The sequence below is a fragment of the Panthera uncia genome, chromosome C2 (assembly GCF_023721935.1).
Source record: "Panthera uncia isolate 11264 chromosome C2, Puncia_PCG_1.0, whole genome shotgun sequence".
Lineage (NCBI taxonomy): Eukaryota > Metazoa > Chordata > Mammalia > Carnivora > Felidae > Panthera > Panthera uncia.
In genome coordinates, this window is record NC_064810.1 from 79948628 (window position 1) to 79964221 (window position 15594).

Here is a 15594-nt window from a genome sequence, read left to right on the forward strand (position 1 = left end):
ACCCGCGTCAGGCTCTGGGCTGATGGCTCGGAGCCTGGAGCCTGTTTCCGATTCTGTGTCTCCCTCTCTCTCTGCCCCTCCCCCGTTCATGCTCTGTCTCTCTCTGTCCCAAAAATAAATAAAAAATGTTGAAAAAAAAAAATTAAAAAAAAAAAACAAAAAAAAAAAACCCAAACTGAAAGAAAGTTTACTACTAGGAACAGGAATTCTAGTCAGAATGGTTTCAGAAGCACTTTATAACTTTTGAAAAGGGCTAAACGTAAGGAGCACCTGGGTAGCTCAGTCGGTTAAGCTTCCGACTTTGGCTCAGGTCATGACCTCACAGTCTGTGGGTTTGAGCCCTGTGTCGGGCTCTGTGCCGGCAGCTTGGGGCCTGGAGTCTGCTTTGGATTCTGTGTGTGTCTCTCTCTGTCCTCCCCGCCACTCACACTCGGTCTCTCCCTCTCTCAAAAATAAATAAACATTAAAAAAGTTTTTTTTCTGAAAAGGGCTAAATGTGGCACAATCAGAAACACATACAACACAATGAACCTACTTGAAGACTGCACGGTTTAGCTTCGCTGGCCAAGAAAATAGGATGAAAACTTTCAACCCCCACAACTACAAGCAGGAGAAAGAAAAAAGCTTCTTGATAGGCTTTAACTAACCAAGATCCTGCTCTGATGGCTCAATTTTGTCCTAAGCAAGAGCCCAGCTTCCTGCAAGTAGTGCTAAAGGCATCATAAACCGACCTAAGTGAGGTAAATTCACACACTGCCCAGGCCTCTGCTGCCCTGATCTTGGCCAGACCCTACACACTTTGGCTGCCGGCTCAGCGGAGCACAAGACAATAATAAGAGAGAGTCTGAACCCCTGCTGGAAAACATTCTAGATGACAACAGCTAATTTTTATTCAAAGAAATACAGAGGATTATTGTGAAAAAAGAAGACTGTTTGAACATGTGTGACACCCACGCACATGGTAGGTAGCTCGTGCTTTTCTCCTGAGCACAGCAGCTCTCACAGAGTGGAGAACTATGGACACCGATACACAAAGGAAGAGAAGTTGTTTTCTTTATCACGTTCCCCACACGAACGTGGCATTCGTCCTAACAGACTCTCCTTATATCTCTCCTCAGGAAATTTCAAGGCTCAACCTTTAAATCATTCAACTTAGAAAGGAAAATCCTGTGGGACAGGTGAGCCATTATACACAGGTGAGGGCTAACATTGAATTCATGTGGCTTACTTTTAAAAGAAGCCATTAGGACTCAACATGTATGCAATCTCCAACCCCGAATGAGATTCAAATCTGGCAAGTATAATACAAAGCGTATTCACAAACAGCGTACTTGACTCTTTTGAGAACCTGTGGCACGGGACCCTTAAGATCTAAATAAACAAAATTCTCAGAGAAGTAACAAGAACTTTAAACCTTCATTAGCACCAAACAAGAAACGTGGCTGACTTTAACCTATTCGCTTTTCTGAGAAACATGCTAGCATGCAGTTAACGTTTACAACTTAAACAAGAAATAAAGGCTAAGAAGCAGACATCTTAGTAAAATCTTGCCTTTCTAAAGATTTAGAAGTAGGTAATAATTCTTAAGAGTACACTTCAGGAGAATGCATCCCTAAGGGTATGAGTGAGTGAGGGGAGGGAGGAAGCCAAGTCTACTAACAGGCCTCTGTCACTAAATGCAAGAAAGCACTTCAGATACAGACGGATCATTACTTACATGTGGCTTCATGCTGTAGTGGGTCCACTCTAAAAGATTTAGATCAATATTTCTTTTGGTCTTACTTTCATCCTGTAAATACTGACTAAAAAAACAACAAAGAAGGAATATATTGATGAATGCCTGTGGAGACTTACCATTCTGATTACAAAGGACATTACAAACGATGTTAACAGACATGCTATTCACAAATCCATCTCCATTAGCTTTTTTAAAAAAGTGATTGCTTCCGGTTTTTAAATTGAAGTTTTTCCTTATAAAAACTGTACATGCTTTAGAAAATTAAAACCTGTAAAATGTCATATGCAAAAGACCTTATAATAGCCACTCCAGAAGTAATTACTATTAATAGTTTGCTGTGTATTCTTCTAGCTCTCCACCCCTAACACACAATGTAAAAACATACACTTTATCCTATTTTTATAAGGACTTCATTTTACAACTCGCTTTTTCTCACTTAACGATAGACATAAAATGTGGTGGGGGATGGGTGAAGCAGGTGAAGGGGATTAAGAGGACACGTATCGTGATGTGCACAAATAATGTTCTATAATTGTCAAATCACTTAGGTTGGCTGTAGTGCACACCTGAAACTAATAAAACACTGTATGTTACCTATGCTGGAAGTTAAACAGAAAGATAAAACAGAAGGTACCTATATACTTGTGGTAAGCACAGCATAGCTATAGAGATGTCAAATCACTAAGCTATACACCTAAAACTAATGTACCATTATGTGTCAACTGTACTTCAATTATAAATAAATAGATTAAAAACAACGGGCCTAGACTCAAAACAAAAAGAAAAACAAAAAGAAAAAAACAAAAAAAAAATGTCATTGCCATGAAAAACAAAAAAAGGAAGACTATTTTAAATTAGACTAAAAAGACATTAAGTCCATATGTGAACCTGACTGGCTTCCTGGATTTGGAAAAAACTATAAAACATACCTGAAGAAACCAGAACATGAACCATATGTTACATATGACCGATTGCTAATGTTCTTAAGTGTGATAATGACATTGTGATTATGTAAGGAAACTTCCTTGTTCCTAAGAGATATATACTTAAGTATTAAGAGTGATTTAAGGGGCACCTGGGTGGCATAGTTGGTTAAGCATCTGATTCCTGATCTCAACTCAGGTCATGACCTTGTGGTTTGGGGGTTCAAGCCCCACATCAGGCTCTGCACTAATGGTGCAGAGCCTGACTGAGATTCTGTCTCTCCTTCTCTGCTCCTCCCCTTCTTGCGTGCACGTGTGCACTCTCTCTCTCAAAATAAACAAAAAAAAAAACTATTTAAAAAAAAAAAAAAAAAAAAAGAGTGATTTAATTTTATCCAGATCTCCCAAGGGTCATCAAATTCAACCCAGGCATCTGGGTTCTCACCCTAAGCTGCATGAAAAGTAAACCAGCATGGGTTTGCTAGGGCATGCACTCTCAGTGGGAGCATTACCAGCCCCCAGCTGTAGAAATTGGTTCTGGGAAGGCAAAAATCTTACATATTTCAATGGTTTGTAGCCCTCTAAACCCAACAAAACAAAAAGTCTTATTCCTTAGCACTATTTTGTCTTGCCATGGAGGAATTAAATTTTTCTCTGGGCAGGGGAACTAATAATACAAAAAAAGTTCAGAAAAGCTGAACCAGGAGCATCAGGAAAGGGAGAGGAACTCGGATACCCACAGGAGGTGGGGGGGGGGGGGGAGAGAGAAAAAAGAAGTGTGAATGTAACAGAAGTATGATTTTTTTGTAACTTTTTGTAACTGTAACAGCAGCTTACTTTGCTGTATGATTTCAGTGAGAACATTTCTATGTATGTGATATTACACATGTGTATGTGCACATGTACGTATGTGTGCACATTTTATATACATCCTAAACAAAACAGACTAGGAGGAAATAACTGCTTTATAAACAATTTGGTGTATCTTCTGATTTTTGTAAATCTTTTTTCTCTTCTGTTTAAACTTTCTATTCAAGATAAATACCTATAAATAAAGGATCTTTTACACTAAAATAATATTGAAAAAGAGAGAATTGAACTGTTGTTAATAACAAATTTCCTTGTCGTTCATTTAAAAGGCTCCTTACTTAAGTATCCTTATGAAAATTATCCAAGTATCTTTACTAAAATTACAAACAAGAACCCCCATTTGTGTCTGGTGAGCCAAAGGGGTTCCAAATAGACTGCTCTTAGTGAACTACTTCCTCACTGTGAAAATCATGTCAGCACGTTACACAGCTAATAAGTGGCTATGGTTTAAAGGCAGGTTTCTAGCAATTACTGTTTGAAATAGTTGCCTACAAACCATATCCATATGCTTGAATTTAAAAGTTACCTCTTGGTTCTGAGATGAACCCAACCATCATGGAAAGCAGGGACATGACTGGGTTTAAGAATCAGAGAAATAAGACTCTCTAGCTAGGGGTGCCTGGGTGGCTCAGTCAGCTGAGTGTCTGACTCTTGATTCCAGCTCAGGTCATGGTCCCAAGGTCATGGGATCAAGTCCCCATTGGGCTCCAAGCTGAGCATGGAGCCTGCTTAAGACTCTCTCTCTTTCTCCCTCTGCCCCTCTCCCTCACTCGTGCTCTCTCTCTCTAAAATAAAAAATAATAATAAAAAAAAAAAAGACTCCCTAGCTAACAGTTCTTTAGAACATTCAGAAGAATGTATCAATCCCAAAGAAACCTAATTCAAATCACAGGATTCTAATAAGATATATTTTATATTATAACACATGATAAACTTGTTTCTAATGATGCTACTAAATAAAACTTCTCAGTTAAGATCAGATATTAGGTTCTTTTTCGACAAGAAGATGAATTCAAGTCAATTCCTGAATAACCGAGAAGATAGCCTTCACTTAACATTAGACCGTCACCCAACAGAGCCTCCTAGGATTGGATAGAAGATAGACCACCTAACAAGAGCATAGTGACCAAACAGTGAAGTTTTTTAGCCTTTACTTACAGGAGAATCTCACAGATCCTGTGGCCCTTTTGTCCCATAGAATCCAGATATTTGAGACACCTTTTTCGTAGGTCTATCACCTATAATGGAAAATTACAACATCCAGAAACATCTTAACCACAACAGGAGAATTTTATTTCTAAAAATAAAGCCTCTTTTAAAAAGTCAATACACATTCAACATAAATGGATGTCTAAGACACATTTTTTATAAAATATCACAGATGATATGAGCTTCATTTCTATAAAGTTATATATTTCAATTCCTGGAGAAAAGCCTAGAAATTTACCAAAACATTAGTGGTCTTCTCAAAGTGAAGAGATTTTTTTTTTTTTTTTTTTTTGCTTTTTGCTTTATATCTGTACTTTTCTATAATAAATCTGTACCTTCTTATAAACAAAAGTAAGGAAATCAAATAAAGAGCACATATGTGTTACTAAAACCCTTTCCTGTCTTCCTGTATGCCATCTAGTTTTCTAAGCTGTTCAACTCAAGAACAAAAAAGGACTCTACAGAGTACACTTTATATGTACTACTGGACTTTAACTGGACAGAAAAGGGTAGATTTCATTATCCAAGAAAACAGCTATTACAGAGGTGCCTGGGTGGCTCAATCAGTTAAGCGTCTGACTCTCGGTTTCAGCTCAGGTCAAGATCTCATGGTTTGTGGGTTCCAGCCCCACATCAGGCTCTGTGCTGACAGCATGGAGCCTCTTGGGATTCTCTCTCTCAAAAATAAGTAAATAAACATTTATTATTTATTTATTTTTTGTTTTAAAGTTTATTTCAAGAAAGGTAGTGGGAGTGGGAGTGGGGGGCAGAGAGACAGGGAGAGACAGAATGCCAAGCAAGCTCCGCACTATCAGCACAGAGCCTGACATGGGGCTCAATCATGACCTGAGCCCAAATCAAGAGTGGAACGCTTGATCAACTGAACCATCCAGGCACACCAATATATAAACATTTACAAGAAGAGAGGAGGGGAGGGAAGGGGAAGGAAGGGGAGGGAAGGGAACACAGCCATTATATAAACTCCCAACAATTACCCCTCTCAACTTACCACCAGGCTCCAATGTACCTTCCGATGAATAGGCACCAGAATAAGTTCCTGTTCAAAGAGATTGACCCCTTTGGTCCATCTTTTCACTGCTTGGTAACCACCAGACTTTAATTTGGGATAGAAAAAAGTACTGAATGCATGAAGTGCTGGATACCCTTGTTTTTTGTTTCTTTCCACCAGAAGATTCATGTAAAAATTAATGACCTGTAATACCAAGGGAGTAAACATCAGAACACAGCAAGTACATTACCCAAACTACATTTCTACCTAACTGAATTAGGATGAATTGGAGATAAGAAGCTCCAAGAAAAGAAGGTACTAGAGATGGGGATGAAAGGGCTGTTTACTGCAGAAAATGGAAAATAAAAGATAATAAGGGCAAAATGGGAGGGACTAAGAAGGAGTGAAATTGTACTTTTGAACCATGAGCCATGGGAAGGAACTCAAGGAGAAAGTCTGCAATAATGAAAAGGTGTATGTAACTATATCACACACAATAATATGCAAAATATGAAACAGAACTGAATTTTACTATTCATAAATTTTACTATATATAAAAATATTAACAGGAAGAAAATATACCTAAACATTAACATTTTGTTTATCTTTGGTGGCACTTTTGAATATTTTTCTTTTACCTTTCCTGTATTTTCCCAATGTTCTATAATAAATATATAACATTTATAATGTAAAACAAAAATTCTAGTTTTACAAGAATGTGTTTATGGATCATTAGTCATTGGGGGAGAGAGAAGGCAGGCAAAGGGGGAAAATGCAGGGACTTTGGGGAGTTAGGGAAAGGAAAGCTAGAAAACATGCAAGAAGTAAGAACTCATTTTAGCTAAGTATGTAAGGATACAAGACGACAATTAGGCAAATCTTTGCAGTTATCGCACAAATAAAGAAAAAAGACATTTTACATATACATTTATGTACAATGGTCAATCTATTTATTATTGAAAAGATAAAATGGCTCTAATAAGAATTCATCTAAAATGAAATATCACTTGCTGCTTCCTTCAACTCATCAGCTACACCCAAGGTTTATCAAAATGTCACTGAACAGGCACCTGGCTGGCTTAGTCTATAGAGCATGTTGACTCTTGATCTCAGGGGTTGTGAGTTAAACACCATGTTGGTCATAGAGTTCACTTAAAAACAAATAAATCAATCTGTAAAAAAAAAAAAAAAATGTACTGAAAACTACCAGTAAATGAAGTGGTGGATGAAACAAAGCACCGATGCAGAAGAGGAAACCATTATTAATTAAAGGCAACAAATAATCAGAATTGACTACCATTTTAAGGTTTGAAATGTTTCTGGTTTGTTTTTTATTTTTATTTTTTTTTTATTGTTTTGAGAGGAGGAGAGGGGCAGAGAGAGACAGACAGACAGAGAGAATCACAAGCAGGCTCCACACTGTCAGCACACAGCCTGATGTGCTGATGTGGGGCTCAAACTCACAAACTGTGAGATCATGACAAGGTGCCCATTTTGTTTTGTTTTAATGTTTATTTATTTTTGAGGGAGAAAGATAGACAGAGCATGAGCAGGGAAGGGGCAGAGACAGAGAGGGAGACACAGAATCTGAAGCAGGCTCCAGGCTCTGAGCTGTCAGCACAGAGCCCAAGGCGGGGCTCGAAACCACAAACTGTGAGATCATGACCAGAGCCGAAGTAGGACACTTAACCAACTGAGCCACCCAGGCACCCCATGAAGTGTTTCTGTTTTAAATGAAACTAAAAGTGTGTTATTATAATTGGGTAGAAATCACTTTGGCTGTGGACAGTAACGGTTAAGCATAATGACAGAACAGGGAGGGGAGGGAGAGACAACTTACTTCATCATTGAGCCAATGATAGTTCTTCAAGGTCTGTATATCTCCTCGAGTGATTCGCAACTTGAAAGCGCTACTTAGGATCTCATCCTGTGGGCCATGACCTAGGGCATTACTGATCTCCTTTTCCATGTCCTGAATTAGAAAGTCCAGAAGTTATATTTTAAATAGAACCAACAGTCAGATTTCAAAAGTCTGAAATTTAAAAAAGCTTTTCATCTCTGTAATACAAAGTAGATTTACTAATGGTTATAAAAACTGTTAGTTCAATTACTAGCTTCTGGAAACAATAATTTGGTAATAACATTTATATTTATAATTTCAATTATCTCACTACCATTTACTGAGCACTCTGAGCCAAACATGGTACCAGATGCTGAAGCACATCATTAATCCCTGCTTGTGGGGAAAGTATTATCACCATTTTACATAAGAAGTAAAGCTCAGAGGACTTAGGTTACATGTTCACAGTTATTAAGACCCCAGCCTGGAACCCAGGGGTGTCTAACTTACTAGTCTTTGCTCCTTTCACAATACTCTTAAAGTATTTTGACACTTTCCTTATTTATCTACTAGACTTTTATTTAAACATAGCAAAGTAATAAAATTAGGACCCGTAAGAGATGATACTATGCAGTTTGGAAATGAAGGAAATAAGCAAACAGGGAGAAACTGGAAAACAAGGCACTGGTCCAGCAACTGAGTCCTCACTGAATAGATGGCTTCTTTACTCTGAAGAATTACACAGATAAACGCATATTCAAGCTACTGAGACTGAATCTATAAACCGAATAGAAATTATTTTCATTCCAGTATTTTAAATCCTGCTTCTCCCACTACACACAATTGTGCTATTTTATGGATCTCTCCACTTGCATGTCCAATATACAGTAGGTGCTCAACAGGTACTCACTGCTTAGGACTGACTACCACCTACCAATACAACATTGGAAAATAAGCCACAATGTGGGCTCACCTTTAAAATGAGAATTTACAACTATTTTCATTTCCTTAGTTTTTCACTAATCACTTTTAAAAAATACAATGAACTCATTTCTAATGCTAAACTCATACTATATAACCCAAAATATTTGAAGGTTAGGAAAAAAAATTTACAAAGAACCCATTATATTCTGAGATATGTGACACATATGTCTGCTCACATTTGCTGAACATTAATCTGATCCTTTAGGTCACCTTCACAGATCACTAATGATCAATGTAACCAGTGACTGGACAGCCCTTAGGCCTGATTTGTTTCATACACTCATCCCTAGCCTGGAGAAACGCCTCAAAACAAAACATTTGTTCAAGTCTTGAATAACTGGGGCTACTTAAAAACACACCTCTTATTCTGATCAACACAAGAAATAATACCTCTGTAAGTTCAAGAAGATCATCCATCCTTTTATCCCTCTCTTTGCCCGAGCAATGTTTTTCTTTTGTCTCAAGTATTGACATTTTCCTCCTGAGTAAGCCATTGCTCCCATTGCCCAGGCGGAGTCGGGCCGACACCTCTTCGGATAGGTCAGGTTCCAGTTGGTGTCCCCTCCTCTGATCAAAAAAGTTTCTATATTCTATTGACATGTTTGATATTTACACATATAAACATACATAACACATGAAACATAAAACAGTGCCATTATCCTGAAAGAAGAGAGAAAGCAAATCTCCCAAATAAGTAAAGGAGATTTTGTGTATCTATCTCTGCAAGATGAAACAAAAAAATGTTCAAGACCTAAGGTTCACAGGACACCTCAATTACAAACCATGAAACAGAACACTCATCACTTTCCCTGGAGGCAGCAAGGAAAGTATTTTCAGCTCTCTTATGTCAGTGGAAAAATAAGACGGTTATAGGACATTCTGAAATGTTTAAAAAAAAAAAAAAAAAAAAAAAAAAAAAAAGACCCATAATCCCATCACTCAGAATAAAGCATTACGATCTTTATAATAAGTAAACTTGTTCTATTTCATCTTTTAAGAAAAATAATTACTCATATAGAAAAATGTACATTTATGTACCACTTAATTTTTTGTAAAATTAACACCTATGTAAGCACCATTTGGGTCAACAAATAGAACTCTGCCAACATTCCAGAAACTCTGACAATATCCTTCCATATTGTGACCCTATGTAATGTTTAATATTAAATTTCAGTTATCTAGTAGACCAACTTTTAAAATTAAGAAACTGAGTTACAAATAGAGCTTCAGACTAGGACCACACTAGTCTCAGCATGCTTAGCCTGTACTCTTCACTCTAGCTGACTGCCAGGTATACTGGTCCTAGGAAACTAGCAGCTGCTGGCCCCTCCCCACATTCCTGGGCAGCAAAGCCTTCAGGTTCAGCAAGAATAGAAGCAAGAGATAGTCGGGTTCTTTTGTTTGTTTTGTTTTGTTTTTAATGTTTATTTATTTTTGAGAGAAAGAGAGAGACAGAGTGTGAGCCAGGGAGGGGCAGAGAGAGAGGGAGACACAGAATCCAAAACAGGCTCCAGGCTCAGGTGTCCGCACAGAGCCCAATGAGGGACTCGAACCTATGGACCACCAGATCATGACCTGAGCTGAAGTTGGATGCTTAAGTGACTGAGCCACCCAGGCGCCCCAGCAGGACGTAGTTTTTAGCCAGGTTCCAAATATGCTCCCTCTCTTTCCTCTCTCAGGCTTAGTTCCTCTCTTCTTTCAGTTTGTGCTCCATAGGTGATAAATGCTAACTCAATACAAAAGGCTTCGCTCCAAATTACTGGGGATGGGGAAGTTCTGAGACCTAGAACTTAACGAATGACTTAGCCTTCAGACTAATTCTTACAAAAAAGTCTAATGGGAGAAGAAAAACTTGATTAAACTGGTACTTCACATAAATCAGTGTCCCAAACTCTGGCATTTCCATGTATCTAAAATGTGAAGTAATCTAAAACTTCAAGCTCGCATTTAATTTAGTAATGTATTTCTTTTGGATACAGAGTGTTTAGCAAAGCGCTCTACTACTATTGTTTAAAATGTTAGTGTTGGTATGGGGATCACTGGAACACTTTTTGTTCCAATACTTACATAGAAAAACATTAAATCCAATTAAGCCTAAGACTGCTAATATTTTCAAATAAATCTGAGATCTTGACTCTGAAAAGAAATCCTGAACCTATTTTTCCTAGACACATACGGTTTTAAAAAATTCTCCAAAAGAAGCCAGGCAACACAGATTAAGGGTTGGGATGGAGGCAAGTTGGTCTCTCTCACAAAAAAAGGTGAATACCATACAGAGGTAAAACCCCAGGAATTCAGAAGGAAGCCAGAAGTTGTGTATCTTCAATGCCTGCTGCTTTTTCAAAGAAAACAACAAAACTAGAAATCAAAGTAATATTTTTCATCTTTCTTACTTGTCATGAGCACCAAAACTTTAATGTGAATCAGCTGAAAGAGTAAAATGATATAAAATTGAACTAGGGTTTCCACTTACACCTTCATTTTCAAGTCTGAGTCCAACTGTCCTCTCTGTATCAGAAATTTTCCCCTTTGAACAACACCTGAGGAAAAAAATTGGGAGAGTGTAGACTGGATATATACTTTTTAATGTTTATTCATTTATTTTGAGAGAGAGAGAGAGAGAGAGTATAAGTGGGGAAGGGGCAGAGGAAGAGGGAGAGGGAGAATCCCAAGCAGGTTCCATGCTGTCAGCGCAGAGCACGACACTGGGCTCAAACCCACAAACCATGAGATCATGACCTGAGCCGAAATCAAGAGTCGGACACTTAGCCGACTGAGCCACCCAAGCACCTCTAGACTGGATTAATTTTAACCTGTAAATGATACACTAGTTTTAGAAATAAGACTTAATAATTTGTAAATAAAAACTGCCTTGAGTTTATCTAGTCCTCTAAGCCAACAGTCAGCAAAGTTTCTGAAAAAGGATCAGATAGTAAATATTTTAGGCTGTGCAAGTCTTGTGGGTTTTTTAAGTAATCTCTATGTCCACCATGGGGCTCAAACTCACGACTCTGAGGACCCCAAGATCAAGAGCCACATGCTTTACCACTGAGCCAGCCAGGTGCCCCAAGTCTTAGAATTTTTGTCACATTTTCTCAACTTCCATCATAGCTTAAAAGCAGCCAGACAACATGTAAATGAATTAGCATGAATGTGTTCCAATAAAACTTTACTTAAAAAAATAGGCAGGTGGACCAGATTTGGACAATGGCCCATAGTCTACCCCAAACTCTGTTATCAAGGAACTATCATCCAAAATACTAAGGGCACACAGAACTGCCTTCACTGTTCTTATACTAGAGGTGCTAATGCCTAAAGATGCCTACCACAACCACACTCCTATCCAAGTGGTACCTGCCTGCATCTCCCAACCCCTAAAGCCCAGAAGAGAAGAGCACCCTCTGAGCTAGGGTGGGCATTAGACACAATAGCTACCCGTGTACCCATATATGCTAACCAGCTACCAGAGCTGAGTAGAGTTCTTAAGTCTTTAGACATAGTTATTCATAAAAATAGCTTACAAAGAAAATAATCCATCAAAAGAAAACTTAGAATGAACTGAACCATGTACCTCTTCTCACTTCTCACTGAGCATAGAGGTCCCCTTGTTTCAACAACTCTATCTGTGAAGATGACAAAGAAAAGATTGAATGTTTCCTTTATTAACCAACCATATAGCTAGAATTTCAACTTATGCACTTTCCAAAGTATCAAGACATTCACTTATCATTTAGTGCCGTTAGTGAACAGCCAGTGGAGAAATATGAAGAAATTAACAAAATAAATATTAAGAAACTAACTCTAGGCTCACAAAATACTTGCTATGTAGAAGCTAAGAATAACAATCAAGAGGTATTTTATGAATCTACTTCATCTTGAAATCGCTTTTTTACTAAAGTACTTGTACTGAATAAGACCAAGTCAATGCCCTGGGTCAGACAATGTTTTAAAGTTTGGTACACCATCTTTCACTAGCACATCATTTCTCAATTTCGTATGCACATGAACTAAGGTCAATACATGGAGATAGGGCTAAATCTGGGAACTCACACTGTTTTGGAACAAACTGAGTTGTTTTGACTCCGTGACTTTGCTCTTCCCCCCAGCCTTTGGTCTTTAATGTGTCCATGTGACTTCTTTGAGAGCTTAGAAACATAAAAAGTGAAGAAGGTCAAATACAAAAGGAAAGTCCATCATAAATATTCATGATCTCTGACTGACAAGCTTCTCGAAATAGGAGTTATTGATTACCCTGTAACTTCGAAATTATGAGAGGATGCAACATAGTAACATCTGGGACTTGGATACAAGGAGTGTAATCCTGATTCTAATACCTCAGCCAAGTTACCTAACCTCCAGTTTCTCTGTAAAATTGGATGTTCTCAATCCCCAGCACCACCCTGACTAAAAAAATCTCAGTGTGGTAAAACTCAGGTTAAAAGATGAAAAATTTTAAATGATATAATGAAATGGACCCTGAAACCAAAAGCAGGGCTGTAAACGGCAAAATAGTTTGAGGATTTTGCCAACATGACAAAAGCAAAAGCTCAGGAAGCATACTGCTGCTTCCAACAGTGGCTAATCAAAACGGAGAAAATATTAACACTCTGCCTAAGAGAATTAAAAAAAAAAAAGCTCACAGCAAAAGTTAAAATTCCTAGACAAATAATCTTCTGCTATTTGTACATTCAACAAGATAGACAGTCCTGTGACTTTTTCACCTTCAACTTGCCGTTACATAATTTCCAGGATCTTCCCCACCCCCACTGTGTATTCTCACACCACTTGTTAGAATTATCACCTGTGCCTCAATCCTGAGCTCATATATTTTTTGTCCCTTTTTTACAGGCTAATATAAGGCCAGACATCAGCTCCTTCTGCCACTGTCATCTATTTGCCCAAAGCACTAGAATATTTAATTAACAAACAAGAAGCCTTATAAGGAAAACTTTCTATGACCTGGGGTGACTTGAATCTTGTCTCTGAAGTGGAGGACTTCCAATTGTGCAAAAATGCATTCACTAACATGCCACTGGGACTGTGTGTATATCTGACAGAGAAGCTGGGGTGGGAGGGAGAACTGGGCTGAAAAGGGGAAGGAGGGAGAAAGGGACAGAGAAAGACAAGAGATTGTGGGAAATGTGTGTGCTGGAGTGTTCGAAAAACCTCTCTGCTCAGTAAGAACCTGACTTCAACCTGTAATTCTACTTTTCTATATCAGAGTTTCAAGAGTTCATGTGAACAAAAGAATCTAAAGCTGACAGAAAATTCTGTTTTGCAAAACCACTGCTGTGTGTCTCATTACTAGATACAACGTTCAGGCATAGAACAAGGCTAATCCTCTCAAAGCTAACCTCTTTTTTCAACAAAGCCCTTCTCACCAATCCCCTCTCCAAAAATAAGGAAAAAGATGTCTGGCAAAGCATTTATTTTGTTAGCTCATTTCTACCTGTGATAAGTTGAAGTTACAGAAGGAACAGAGTTTCCATGACCACCTTCTTTAAGTCGCTCCAATAACCTTCGGTATTTCTCCCTTTCCTCTTTCTGAACACCCTAAGTAAAAGAAAGCATGTTAGTTAAGTACTGTAACATTAAACCTATCATTAAATCCTAAACAGAAACTAAGAGGTCAAATGCCGCCCACAAACATGTTTTATTTGTCAGCATTTTAAAAATTTCTTTGAGTTCCCAACTTTATAAATCTGAAAAGAAAAATCCAAACATCTGGCCTGTTTCAAAAAACTGAATCAGCAATGTGGAGCTGTGTAGGGCTATTCTCCTTCGATGGGCCATTCACTCCAGCCCACTTCACTCATTTGTGTTACCTGCTTAACTCAGATGGCATCTAGGTTTTTGACAGCAGTTTTTTGTCAACCACAAAAAACTCAACGGAAATAATCCAACCTGCATATTTAGAACATTCAGCTTCCACAGTGAATATGGTCTCACTAAGTCACCAATGACTTCCATGGCCAGACCCAGCATACACTTCTTCAGCCCTCATGTTACTCGACCACTGTCTCTGGCATCTTACCCTGCTGACCTCACCTTGCCTTCCTAGACTATACACTCCTGATTTCTTCTTATCTTCTTAGTCTCCACTGCCAATTATTTCTCCTTCTGCCTGCCCTCAAATACAGGCAGTCTGCCTGTCATCTCTTTTCACACTACATTCTCTCCCTGAGTCATCTCTCCCTTGATTTATTGAACACCGATACACGGAAGATACAGAAATGTGTCTCTAACCCTGCCTTCTTCTTATAACTCCCATCACCTATATCCAAGAGTCTACAGACAGGTCTTGCGGTTTCACAGGCACTTTAAACAATGTCCCAAAACTGAAGTCATCAACTTCCCCCTACATACACTGGGTATCTTGGTCAGTGACCAAGACTGAAATCTGAGACTCAGGCTCTTCTCTCTAGCTTTGTATTACACTTAACCAATGAAAATGTCCTTGCTAATATTACCTTCTAATATTTCTAGAATATATCCTGTGTGCACCTGATATATATTTGCTCAGTCTCATCTCTGACTTCTCACCTAAGAGGTACTGAAGCCTACTTCCATCCCTTCCTCCCTCTGCTTGCCTCTGTTGATTCACCTAGTTAGGCACAAGCTCCGAGAGGATGGGGGCTACATTTTATTCAATTTTTGAATTGAACTGAATTGAATTTGAATTGAATTGCTGACAACTAGCACAACACCTGAGCCTCAAATAAGTAATTCTTAGACAAATTGAACTAAGTGGCTCAGAAAACCATCCAGCGAAATGCACTAGGTGATGGTCCTGAGAAATGCCATGGATACACGAATAATTCTAAATTTTCCTAGAATAAGCAAAGATTTCAAGAGGGAAGTAAAAAGAAGACTGTTGATGAAGACATCATGCTAAGTACCCTGAAAAGGGAAGGAAAAAGCAGACATGTTCACCATTTACTTCTCTTAATTAGCCACAGTTATTACACCTTATGAAAGAAACAAGTTAAAATAATTCAAACAGCAAAAAGGAATACAATCT

General features: G+C 38.3%; 1 protein-coding gene across 10 annotated transcripts in view; it reads right to left on the bottom strand.

Annotated features, from left to right (window-relative positions):
* SENP2 (SUMO specific peptidase 2) overlaps nucleotides 1-15594 on the bottom strand; it is a 37908-nt gene that overhangs the window by 9540 nt on the left and 12774 nt on the right. For 7 of the 10 annotated variants that reach the window (XR_007457301.1, XM_049628427.1, XM_049628430.1 and 4 more), the window contains 9 exons: nucleotides 14023-14126; nucleotides 12624-12718; nucleotides 12145-12196; nucleotides 11047-11113; nucleotides 8964-9140; nucleotides 7590-7721; nucleotides 5750-5953; nucleotides 4690-4769; nucleotides 1718-1802 (listed from right to left, as the gene is read on the bottom strand). Coding sequence is in view for 9 of the 10 variants with exons in the window: in XM_049628427.1 (XP_049484384.1) it covers nucleotides 1718-1802; nucleotides 4690-4769; nucleotides 5750-5953; nucleotides 7590-7721; nucleotides 8964-9140; nucleotides 11047-11113; nucleotides 12145-12196; nucleotides 12624-12718; nucleotides 14023-14126 (996 nt within the window). In the remaining variant the exon portion in view is untranslated. Of the gene's footprint in view, nucleotides 1-1717; nucleotides 2007-4689; nucleotides 4770-5749; nucleotides 5954-7589; nucleotides 7722-8963; nucleotides 9141-11046; nucleotides 11114-12144; nucleotides 12197-12623; nucleotides 12719-14022; nucleotides 14127-15594 lie in introns of those variants that run through there. The other 3 variants (XM_049628434.1, XM_049628433.1, XM_049628432.1) reach the window with 3 other exon arrangements.